General features: G+C 38.9%; 1 protein-coding gene across 2 annotated transcripts in view; it reads right to left on the reverse strand.

Annotated features, from left to right (window-relative positions):
• Positions 1-2762: 2762 nt before the first annotated feature.
• The window catches only part of RALB (RAS like proto-oncogene B), a 45899-nt gene continuing 36316 nt past the window's right edge, over positions 2763-12345 (reverse strand). For both annotated transcript variants that reach the window (XM_017665244.3, XM_037001074.2), the window contains exons 3-5: positions 8793-9001; positions 6992-7169; positions 2763-4330 (exon numbers count right to left, since the gene is read on the reverse strand). In XM_017665244.3, coding sequence (XP_017520733.1) covers positions 4211-4330; positions 6992-7169; positions 8793-9001 — 507 coding nt within the window. In that variant the 3' untranslated portion in view covers positions 2763-4210. The remainder of the gene's footprint in view (positions 4331-6991; positions 7170-8792; positions 9002-12345) is intronic.

A 12345-nucleotide genomic window follows, 5' to 3' on the forward strand; every position in this document is an offset into this window, starting at 1 on the left:
TATTAAAATATAGCTTTCTACCCACAGACCAGTTGAACAGAATAGAGACTCCAGATATTAACCCAAACATATATGGTCAATTAATATATGATAAAGGAGCCATGGACATACAATAGGGAAATGACAGCCTCTTCAATAGTTGGTGTTGGCAAAACTGGACAGCTACATGTAAGAGAATGAAACTGGATCACTGTCTTACCCCATACACAAAAGTAAATTCAAAATGGATCAAAGACCTGAATGTAAGTCATGAAACCATAAAACTCTTAGAAAAAAACATAGGCAAAAATCTCTTGGACATAAACATGAGTGACTTCTTCATGAACATATCTCCCCAGGCAAGGGAAACAAAAGCAAAAATGAAAAAGTGGGACTATATCAAGCTGAAAAGCTTCTGTACAGCAAAGGACACTATCAATAGAACAAAAAGGTATCCTACAGTATAGGAGAATATATTCATAAATGACAGATCTGATAAAGGGTTGACATCCAAAATATATAGAGAGCTCACACACCTCAACAAACAAAAAGCAAATAATCCAATTAAAATATGGGCAGAGGAGCTGAATAGACAGTTCTCCAAAGAAGAAATTCAGATGGCCAACAGACACATGAAAAGATGCTCCACTTCAATGATCATCAGAGAAATGCAAATTAAAACCACAATGAGATATCACCTCACACCAGTAAGGATTACCACTATCCAAAAGACAAACAACAACAAATGTTGGCAAGGTTGTGGAGAAAGGGGAACCCTCCTACACTGCTGGTGGGAATGTAAATTAGTTTAACTGTTGGGGAAAGCAGTATGGGTAGTTCCTCCTAAAACTAAAAATAGTAGTACCATTTGACCCAGGAATTCCACTCCTAGGAATTTACCCTAAGAAAACAGGATCACAAATTCAAAAAGGTATGTGTACCCCTATGTTTATTGCAGCAATATTTACAATAGCCAAGAGGTGGAAGCAACCTAAGTGTCCATCATTAGATGAATGGATAAAGAAGATGTGGTACATATACACAATGGAATATTATTCAGCCATAAGAAGAAAATAAATCCTACCATTTGCAACAACATGGATAGAGCTAGAGGGTATTATGCTCAGTGAAATAAGCCAAGCGGAGAAAGACAAGTACCAAATAATTTCACTCAAAAAAACTGGAGGAACAAAACAGCAGCAGAATCACAGAACCCAAAAATGGACTAACAGTTACCAAAGGGAAAGGGACTGGGGAGGATGGGTGGGAAGGGAGGGATAAGGCGGGGTGGGGGAAGAAAGGAGGCATTACAATTAGCATATATAATGGGGGGGCAAGGCACGGGGTGGGCTGTGTAACTCAGAGAAGACAAGTAGTGAGTCTACAGCATCTTACTGCGCTGATGGACAGTGACTGTAATGGGGTTTGTGGGGGGGACTTGGTGAAGGGGGGAGCCTAGTAAACATAATGTTCCTCATGTAATTGTAGATTAACGATACAAAAAAAAAATATATATATATATATATATATATTATTTCAGTCATCATTCAAATTTTTGTATCATAATTCATCTAATTTAAAACATATTTTTCAAATCATTTAAGTCAGGATGGGCTCCTTTAATAGGCAAGTTTTTTCTGAGTGGTACATACACTACAGTGACATCTTATAATCAGTGGAGTCTTAGATCTGATGAAATAGGCTACTTGTAGGAAATTATATTCCAGGTGATGTCTACATCACTTTGTGAAATCACAGACTTCCACAGTTTTTTCTACTACTCTGCACACTCCCCTCCTCAGTAACTCATTATATCCCAGCAATATGTGGGTCTTTGGGGCCTTTTCCTAAACACCTTGGGGCCCTTGGGCCAGCCCTTTCCTGGCCTGAAAGCTCCCTGCGCCCACCAACCTGGCTCCTTACACATGTGGCTCCCTCGGGGTTATGCAGTCCCAGCTTAAGGTCACTTCCTTGGAGAAGATACTTGACTGCCCAATCAAAACCAGCTCTGCCACCAGAACATTTCCTATCATATTACCCAGTTTTGTTTTCATCAAAGTACTTACCCTGATATTTTCATTTAGTTGTCTCCTTACTAAAGCACAAGCTCCAGAAATGTAGAGATCTTGCCTGTCTTGTTCAACACCATATCCTAGCACCTAGAAGAGAGCCTGACACCAGGTGGTTGCACAAATATTTCTAGAATCAATACTTAAGAAAAACAATGCTAGGCTATGGACACAATATCTAATCATTTTAAACTTCCTCATTTTCCTATGGAAAAGAAGCTCTTCTGTATAAATTACTTTTGGAGGAAGATCCACTGCTGATTGTTATCAAATTAAATACCATTCTAGAAATATATTAAAAGCATACAACAAGAATAATTTCCATTGCATGAGACAATTCATACCGTCATTAATTTACTTGTACATATTCCAAATCTACCTACTTTTGACCAGAACTGGTATCAAACAGGTGGCAAACTAGAATGAAAAGAAAAAGGTTGTTTCAAAATCCTCAAGGCTGTGATTACCTTCAACTTTTCAATTTTAATCAGAAAGAATAGTTATCTCTCCCAAAAGAAAGATGAAGTTAAAATCACTGGTCTCACTTGTGATTTTTTTCCCCACAGCCCAACTCAAAGGATTAAGTGAAACAAAATTTGTCAGATATTGCAGAACATCTAACATAAACAATGACTAGCTCACTGTCAATTTCTTTAATTCTTATATTTCACAGGTATGAAAAAAAGAAAATAAAAAGGCTGAAACCCTAAAAAGTATATTTGCTTTTTTAATTCAAAAAAGCCCATGATTCTTTGGGAGGCGATACAAGATTGTTTTCCAGTCAGATGACAATTTCTGTAATTTCTGTAATAACCATCAATTTAAAAGGTTCCTGCTCTCCCCACCGAAGTTCACTTTTGGCACCTATATGTGAAATGTCACTTCTGAGAAATGGGGAAAAATGTGCTGAATACTGGCTTTTTATCACAATACTTTTTCCTAGTGAAAAATTTTCTGATTGCTGAATTTAGACTGTTGATATAAGAAGATTAAAATATCTCATCAACAAAAATTTTTTATTAACTAACTATATGACTGTCTCAGAAAAAATTAGATGAGAAACAGCAACCAATTCGCAGAGATAAGACGGCAACAGATGTCTCTCTTTGCTCCTCCTTTCAATTTAGAATCACAGAGCAGCTCCGTGAGAGGGAACAGTAATCTGGCACAGGCTCTGGCTTCCTGAATCAATAACATGATCTTAACTCACCCCGTTCTTCACAACAACTCACATTACACTGTAAAAAACCAAAGAAGCAGCTCTCTCAACCTCTGCATGCAGAGAGAGGATCATCAGGAGGATAGAGTATAGATTGCCAGTGGAAAAGGAGGGGCCTAACCATACAACTGGAAATAAAAATACTAAGCAAAAACATTTTTTTAATCTGATTAGAAAAGTGTATCATTTATGAAGTGTACTACTCTTGAGTCTTCACTTAACTTCTAAAAAGCAGCACCTATACAAGAATCAGGGTGCTGCAGGAGAAAAGCAGACGGCAGAGACCATAACTGGCCAATAATTAAATAGGAAGAATATAACCCTCATTTCCCATTCTTGAGAAGGATTTATGACCTTGTTACTAACCTATCTGACCCAATTCAAATGCATTTTTTTAGCTGTGCTTCGAGTTCACAGGGTTTTGCCAAGAAACTTATCCAAAACGTGTCTGAATTTTCCCATGTCATCAGAGCTGAATGGATTTTTCAGAGTACTGCTGTTAAGCTGTTAAGAGCTGCAGTGTCTTACCCAACTTCTCTCCTCAATTCTAATGAAATATGACATTTTTATTTCAAAACAAAGATGGCAATGTTACAAAACTAGAAAAAAATAAAATGCTGTGACAGTACTTTGTCTTTTTAATTAATACTGGACTCTGTCCTACCTACAGCACTATAAACGTGACTAAGCTTTTGGAAGGGCGGGAGGAGGGAATGAAGGTAACTCCAACACCCCTCCCCTCCCCAAGAAAGGAGCCACTCCATTGCATGGACAAGGGCTTATTTCTTCTGCCAGACACTGATTCACAAACATTTTCCCCCATTTAAAACAGTATGCATGAGGTTGTGGAAAGCAGAGAACACACCAAGAAGTTGGCTCCATGCTTCTCTTAAAGAGCCATCCTGTGACCCTAGAGGAGACGACTTCACCCACTACATGGCATTCACAGTAAACAACATCTTTCTTTAAAACTTTTCTTGTTCTTGCTGCTTTTCTTGCCATTCTTGTCTTTGTTTTCTGACATCTTCTTTGCTCGAATTTCTCTCATTAGGTCAAAGAACACCTGGAGTGGAGAGCACAGGTAAAAAGAATAGGGAGAAAGAAGCCACTTATTGATCAATGAAGCAATTTCAACTAAACAGGACGTGTACTTACATTTTAAAGCATAGAGCCAAACTTACTTTTATAAACTATGTGTTATCAAAAATAAAAGGTCTAGAGCAAGTAAGAATGATTCACATTAAAAACATTCTAATTATACAAAGTAACCATCTCTTCCCACATCATTCAATGGGGTCAAGCCAAGGACAGAAGCATCATATTATTACCACCATTCAACTGCTTATTTCAAAAGGATACAATCTTTTCTTATGACATGTATGATAAAGGATAAAATATCAGAACAATTCTACAACAGTTTGTGAAATATACCAATACTATACATATGTAAAAATACTAGCACCTCCAACTATCAGAAAAGGGATGATATGGCTCCCTACTACTAGGGGCTTTCTCGTGTATCACCATAACTCCTTTCATCCTTAATACTGATCCTAGAAAGGCAGGAACATCATTATGCATGACAACTTTCCAGCACAACTCCACACAGTGGCCTTGGGAACATGGTGGGGTAGGGAGAAGGAGGGGATAAATTGTAAAGAACTAAGGCTCCGGTGCTATGAAAGTGGGAAATTAAGAGGAGGGAAGTTCTGTCACACCACCCCTCCCCACATGTGCTGTTACCCTAAATCTCAGGAACAAAATCCCCCTTTGTTTCTTGGATGTCAGTGGGAAGGACCGTTACCCAGAGCTGCTGAGACTGCCCTCTGAGTGTCAGGCTGGGGCTTAGGTTTGGGTTAGCGTCAGACACAGGTGTCTGGGTTTTGCCCTCTGCTGAATCATGCCAAAGTACTGATTAGATCTAAGCAGACAAACTATGCCTCCTTCCAGGGAACATTCCAGATTCTGCATGAGGAATGGCCAAGACATTAAGAATGAAAGTGTGAGGCTGAAGGCAAGCCTTCATCTGGGGCGTTCACACAAAGCCACCAGAAGATTTTACTTTCACCTCCTTCTGGGTGAAAAGCACTATCAGCTTCCTGAGTGTGGGATGCCACGTGCATTTGCCACCAGCCCTAGGTACAGAAAAGGACCCCCCATCAACTGGCCTAAGCACCCCCGCCCATAACAGCAACAGTGAACAGCTTCAAATGTTCCAAGTTTTTCTTTTTTGTTCTAACAGCAAAAGGGAGGAAGAGGAAAATGGAGTGTGTCCAACTTAAAATGATGACAAAGTAGTTCACTGACTGATCTTATCAATAACTCCCTTTCGTGTAACTGTGCACAAGTGAACACAATGCTGCCAGTCCTAAGTTCTGCTGGTTCATGTCTGGCAGGTCAAGTCAGTCCAGTGGAGGAAGGGGAGACACCAAGCAGTCGAGCTCCAGTTCCATTCCCCACCCCAAATCCCATCACAAAAATACACACCAACAGTGCCTTCTTACCAAGAAAGCCAGCCTGATGTTTTAAGTGAAGTGTGAGTCTGCATTTCATGAGTGTTTTCCATAGCTAGGAAACAATTTGATAGAAAGAGATTTGCAATAGCACAAGAATCAACATAAAAGTTGAGAAATATTATGAAGAATAGCTAACGGGTAAACATAACTCCACATTGCAGACTACAGCTGAAGATTTACCTTGTCTATATGCCACCAAAGTGCTTCTGCACAGACCCCTCCAATGCCACCATTCTCAACATCAATGTCCTTCTAGCATCATTTCAAGCTAAAGCAAAGCATGGTTACAAATCTCTCCCTCTTCAGGTTAAGAAGTAAAGGTGAACTATTTTCCATAAGAAAGAGAACATTCAGAAATGGTCTGAAAGATTCAGATGCTGAGGCTGCACAGCACAGAGCAGACACAGCCATGGCCTGGTCGCTGAAGTGGTGCATGTTTAGGTTTATAAGGCTGTGGATCATGAAGTAAGAGCTAATGAACAAGGTGAGGCAAGAGGGAAAGCCTCATCTCTTGGGGTGTGGATCTGAGCTGTGCAACAACCACTTGAGCCTTATTTTTTTTAAAGGCCTAACAATAGCAGTCACTGGAAGGTGGATTTTCAAATTGTTGATGTTCCTCATTGTCAATGTTGTCCTTTTCTTAGCTTTGGAGATTTGAATGAGAAAGCATGCTAGGGATGAGTGAGAGAGAGAAGAGAGATTCCTGGAGCAAACTACTTAGAGACTAAGTTACAAACATGGAACACTTGGCTCTGCCAGAGGATGGAAAGACAAAAAGAGTAAGTCCAACCAAAAACTCACTGAGAGCAGGATGGAGAGCCATCGTGGTTCCTTGGGGAAACTCCTAGGACGCAGCCCCACATGCTGCCAGCTCTGCAGTTGAACAGCAGGCTCCTGAAGGTGAGTGCTTAGGGAAGATTCTCATGTACCCACTGCTGGCACAGTCGTCCCAAAGCATGGGCCCACCTGGCCTACTTCCAAAGGGCCGTGCCAACATGAAGCAGAGGCTAACAAAGGCTCATGACAAGTGAACCAACTTCTGCTTTGTTTTAAATCCAGAGTCAAATCCTCTCGGTTTTTCTTATTATAATGGCCTTAACATCTGGAAAAATCAGTCCTCCCTTAGTTTCCACAAATGGTCCCCTCCAAACCAAACATTTGAGTGTCTGAATTCTGCTACTTCTAGGACACACAGGGAACATGCCCACCTTGTCCACATTGGCCCGCGTTTTGGCTGACGTCTCCACATACTGCACAGCCCACTCGGCTGCCTTACTCCTGGCCTCCTCCGACGGCACCTGTCTCCGCTCCTCTAAGTCAGACTTGTTCCCCACGATGAGTAACGGAATTTTATCTTCTTCAGCCTTAACACGGAGGATCTGTTCCCTAAGGTGGAGTATCAAAGATACAGCAGCTCAGAAAGAGAGAGGAAGAACTCACCCTCATGATCCTCTACTGGGGCAGAAGAGACATTGCTGTGCTTCCAAAGCAGCCTGCTCTAGGCCCTGGCATAACCTACCCAGGGTTTTTAAAGTCTCGTCCTCAGTCAGCCTGCAGCAACAGGACCTGGGGGTTACAAATGCAGATTTCCGGGCCGAACAGTAGTAATACAGCAGTCAGTGTTTTGATGAGAGAGCTTAGGGTTCTGCATTTTAACAGAGCCCCCAGTTTACACTTAGGCAAAAAAAAATTAATAGTTTTTCAACCTGGGAACCACTGGTATAACAACAAGCCAAAACAAGTGTCTTCACACATAAAATGTTTACTGATTCCTGAAAAAATGGTTATGAATTCTTTGTGAGAATGAAAGCTATGAAATCAGTGTTCTTTATAGAGAAGGTGGTAGTCTATTAATTAGATCATAAAGTCAATACAGTGGGTCACAAACAATCATTTTTTCCCCTGGTGAAACAGAACAGAAACATGAGGAGGCATCTCAAGTAGGAAAGGTAAGTACAGTTTTGTGAAGCTTCTGTTTCAATCATATCTCTGTGTGTCTATTACCTTCTCCCCTTCTCCCCCCTAAAAATAGCTTCCATTTAGATACAGTAAATGCTACAGGAAACAGAAGGGGGTCACTTATGTCAGGCAGCAATCATACTATCATGGGCATTATTTTTCCACTACATAGGGAAAAAAATGAAAGGCAATACTCCAAGGCCTATGGAAAAGTACTTCAAAAACATCCCTAAAAAAACCATTACCTGTAGCACATCAAATTTTAGCTCTACTAAAAATAATCAGTCATCTAAAATTTTTAATCAAAACCAAATTTTATAAAATATTAAACATTCCTACAGTCTAAAGCATTCATTTTATAACTAATAAGTGCATTTTCAGATAAAGAAAGCTGCCGAGGATGAGAAGCAAGGGAGAGAAACAGCTCTTCTTCATCATCAACAGAAGGTGTAAAACCCACTGAAAAGTAACTTGGCAAGAGGTACTGAGAGGGTTAAATAACTATGCTATATGATAAACTCCGAATGGGTCAAAGATAACATGTAAAAAATAAACCCCTCATGCACTAGAAGAAAACATGGTGAAATCCCTTTATTACCTTGAAAGTAGGGAAGGCCTTTTTAACTATGACTCAAAATCCAGAAGCCATGTAAGAAAAAATTAATAAATTAGGCTGTAAAATTGGTTAAGTGACAGGGATTCAAATCCAGACATGTCTGCTTCTAAGGCTGGGTTCTTCTCACCCCACCATGCTGTTAGTCCTTCCAGGAACAGCTATCGGTCATTCTGACTCATATCTCTCACTCCCTGACCATGTTTCATAAATCTCAAATAGATCAAAATTGTTACTTTTCCAGCAAAATTATAAAAAAGATAAAGACAGGTAACTCATCAATCACTGTCTATCAGGATATATATGAAAACAAAATTACAGGATCCTGAGTACATGAAATGGCTTCATGCTCTTTAGGGACAACAGAGTCCAAGCCTAAAACATGGAGGAAGGCCAAAAGCCTCCTAGGCTGGAGTCTATTTTTATTTCAAACACACCTGAACTCAGCAGTTGCTGTGAATGATTCATGCTCAGTGATTGAGAACACAAGGAGAAAACCTTCCCCGCTGCGGAAGTAGTTGTCTCGGATGGCTGCATAGTCCTCTTGTCCAGCCGTGTCCAGAATGTCTATCTGGACTTCCTCTCCATCGAGAACTACTTTCTTCCTGTAACTGTCAGCTTTTGTAGGCTCATAGTCTTCTACAAACTGAGGAAATAAGCAACATTATCAGTAATTAACAAAGTGTTAAGGTAAGTAAAATCTGCCAAAAAATACATTTTAATATATGGGAACTTTGCTTATAATCAGCTCCTTATTGAATGCCCCTAATTATCACAGTTATGTGGAAGGCACTAGAAAATAAAAGTAACTCCTTATATAGCATTTCTGTTCTTTATTGTTCTCAGTTCTACCATTTTTTATTTTGTTTTTAAATATTCCTGTTTTATAGTTGAGGAGTCCAAGCATAGAGCAGAATACTTGACAATATTACTGTCAATATAAAATTATAATACAAACACAGACAAGGGTGATAAACAGGAGCTTTTATTCATAATTAACAGAAGTATAAAACCTGTCTGAAAAGTAACTTGGCAAGAGGTACTGAGAGGCTTAAATTACTATACAACATGATAAACTCCAAATGATCAAAGATTACATGTAAAAAAGAAACCCCTCATGTACTAGAAGAAAACATGGTGAAATCCCTTTATTACCTTGAAGTAGGGAAGGCCTTTTTAACTATGACTCAAAATCCAGAAGCCATGTAAAAAAAATTGATAAATTAGACTACATGAACATTTTTTAAGCTTCCAAATGGCAAAACATACTATAAACAAAGACAAATGACGAACAGGGAAGAAGTGTGTGAACCCATCATCACAAGGAGCTCTGTACAGATGGTTCCTAGGAACAGGGGGCGAGAGACAGATCAACCATCCAGTGGGGAAAAGTGGCAATGCATAGAAACAATTCACAAAAAATAAACAAGTACAATGTTAGACATATGAAAAGATATTCATCCTCACTAATAAAGAAAATTAAAACTGTAGTTATACTGAGGTACCATTTTTCACCTACCAGCCTGGCAAAAATCCCAAAGTCTGACAACACACTCTGTGGCAAGGCACTCTTCTACATTGCTAGTGAGAGCAGAGAAGAGTACAGTCTTTATGGAGATGAATATGCAAACATCTTGTACAACTAGAGAAGCACTTATGCTGTGTCCCAGCCATCCTGCTCCTAGGAATCTAATCTACAGAAACACCTGCACAGGAATATATAAGGTTATTCACTGTGGCACTGTATATGACAGCACAAGATTAAAAACCACCCATATATGCAACAGGAGTCCACATAAAGGAATTCTATGCAGCTAGAAAAAATGAGGACAAGAACTATGTACAGATATGTAAAGATCAACCAGAAGAATCTACTTTTTCACAAGAAAAATCGGGAGGGTAAAGAATAAGATACATATATATCTATATATATACATAGAGAGAGAGACAGAGAGAATTGTGTATCTTTACAAACAGATACCTTCATATGTATGTGTATGTACATGTATGTATGATGTATGTATGTATGTATTTGCCAAAGAGCTACCCTGGGAGAACAAAATTAAACAATAAAAAGCAAACCCAATTAAAAAATAGGCAAAGTATCTGAATAGACATTTCTCCAAAGATATGCAAATGGTCAATAAGCACATGAAAAGGTGCTCAACATCACTAGTCCTTAGGGAAATGCAAATCAAAACTGCAATGAAATGCCACTTCACACCCACTAGGAAGCTATAACCAAAAAGAGAGATAGTAGTAACAAACAGTAATGAGGATGAGGAACCCCCATACATTGTTAGGGGGATTATAAAATGGTACAGCTGCTGTGGAAAACAGTTCTGCAGTTTCCAAAAAGGTTATACATAGAGTTACCATATGACCCAGCAAATTTCATGCCTAGATATATAACCAAGAAAATTTAAGACATACGTCTACATAAAAATTCATACACAAATGTTCATAGCAACATTATTCATAGTAGCCAAAAAAACCCAGAAATAATCCAAATGCCCATAAATTGATGACTAGATAAACAAAACTGCCTGCCATATCCAGGAAAGTGGAATATTATTCAGTCATAAAAAGGGATGAAGTACTGACTGACACTACAACATAATGAACCTTGACAAATTATGGTAAGCAACAGAAACCAGACACAAAAAGTCACATACTATATGAGTCTATTTATATAAAATGTCCAGAATAGACTAATGCATGGAAACAGGAAGCAGACTACTGTTTGCCAGGATGGGGGAAGGGGATGGGGAGTGACTGCTAGTGGGGGAGAGGGGAATGGTTCTTTTTGGGTGATAAAAATGTTCTGGGGATAGTGGTGATGGCTGTACAACTTTGCAAATATACTAAGAGCCACTGAATTGTATACTTTAAAAAGGTAATACGAGTTACATCTCAATTTTTAAATAAAAGGAATTAAGTACTGATACATGCTATGAATTGGAGGAACTTTCAAAACATCATGCTAAGTGAGAGAAGCCAGATATAAAGTTCATGTATAGGATGATTCCACTTATATGAATGTCCAGAATAGGCAAAACTGTAAAAACAGAAAGTGGGTGTCAGGGACGAGGGGTAGGAGGGGGGAGAAGTAATAGGCAATGACTGATGATGTGTAGGGCTTTTTTTTTTTTAAGTGATGAAAATGTTCTAAAATTACGTAATGGTGATGGCTGCACATCTGTGTGAATATACTAAAAATCACCAAATTGTCTACTTTTTAAAGAGTTAATTTCATTGTATATGAATTATACCTTAATAAAACTGTAAATTTTTACAAATTTAAAAATTGAACTGAAAATATCAATATGAACTTTTGGGCCCTTTGAAGAATACTCTTAAAAAAACCTTGTATTGCCAATTAGCCCCTACTAGTTCAAATGATTTTAAATCTAAAAACCAAAATGCTGAAAGATTTTTAGTATTAGTTTCTCTTATATTCAAACTAATAGTTACCTTAAAAAATAGAGAAAATGTGAAAATTTGCTTAAGCTCACAACAGTATCCTTCTTTTAACTCCTTTCCCAAGAGACAAATACATGGCCAAAAAAGAAAAACCCCTGCCCAGTGCAAATCTCTGAATACCACCATAAAGCATCTCAATTGAGTATTTCTGAGCTCTCAAGGTTAAAACCAGTATGAGTCCCACTGACCCCTTTGATACTAGAAGTCAGAATGCCCTAATAAGACTGCATACCTCTGTGCTGATAAAAAAGCGTGCCTATTATTAGAACATGAGATTACACACTTGATGTTTACATTTTTCCACTAGAAATAGGAAATACCCAAAGTGTTGGTATTCTTTAAGATGAACTGTATTAACACTGGCCTGGCAGGACTGTGTGTGACTCACTTTGAGATGCCCAAGATGCACAAACCTAGGATGCCACACAGACCCATTCCTCCTGAACCATGTCTGAACTGACTTCGCCAGCCACTGAAGGGATGAACTGGTTGGCTGCTGCCTGTCTC

Source organism: Manis javanica, chromosome 7 (genome assembly GCF_040802235.1).
Source record: "Manis javanica isolate MJ-LG chromosome 7, MJ_LKY, whole genome shotgun sequence".
NCBI lineage: Eukaryota > Metazoa > Chordata > Mammalia > Pholidota > Manidae > Manis > Manis javanica.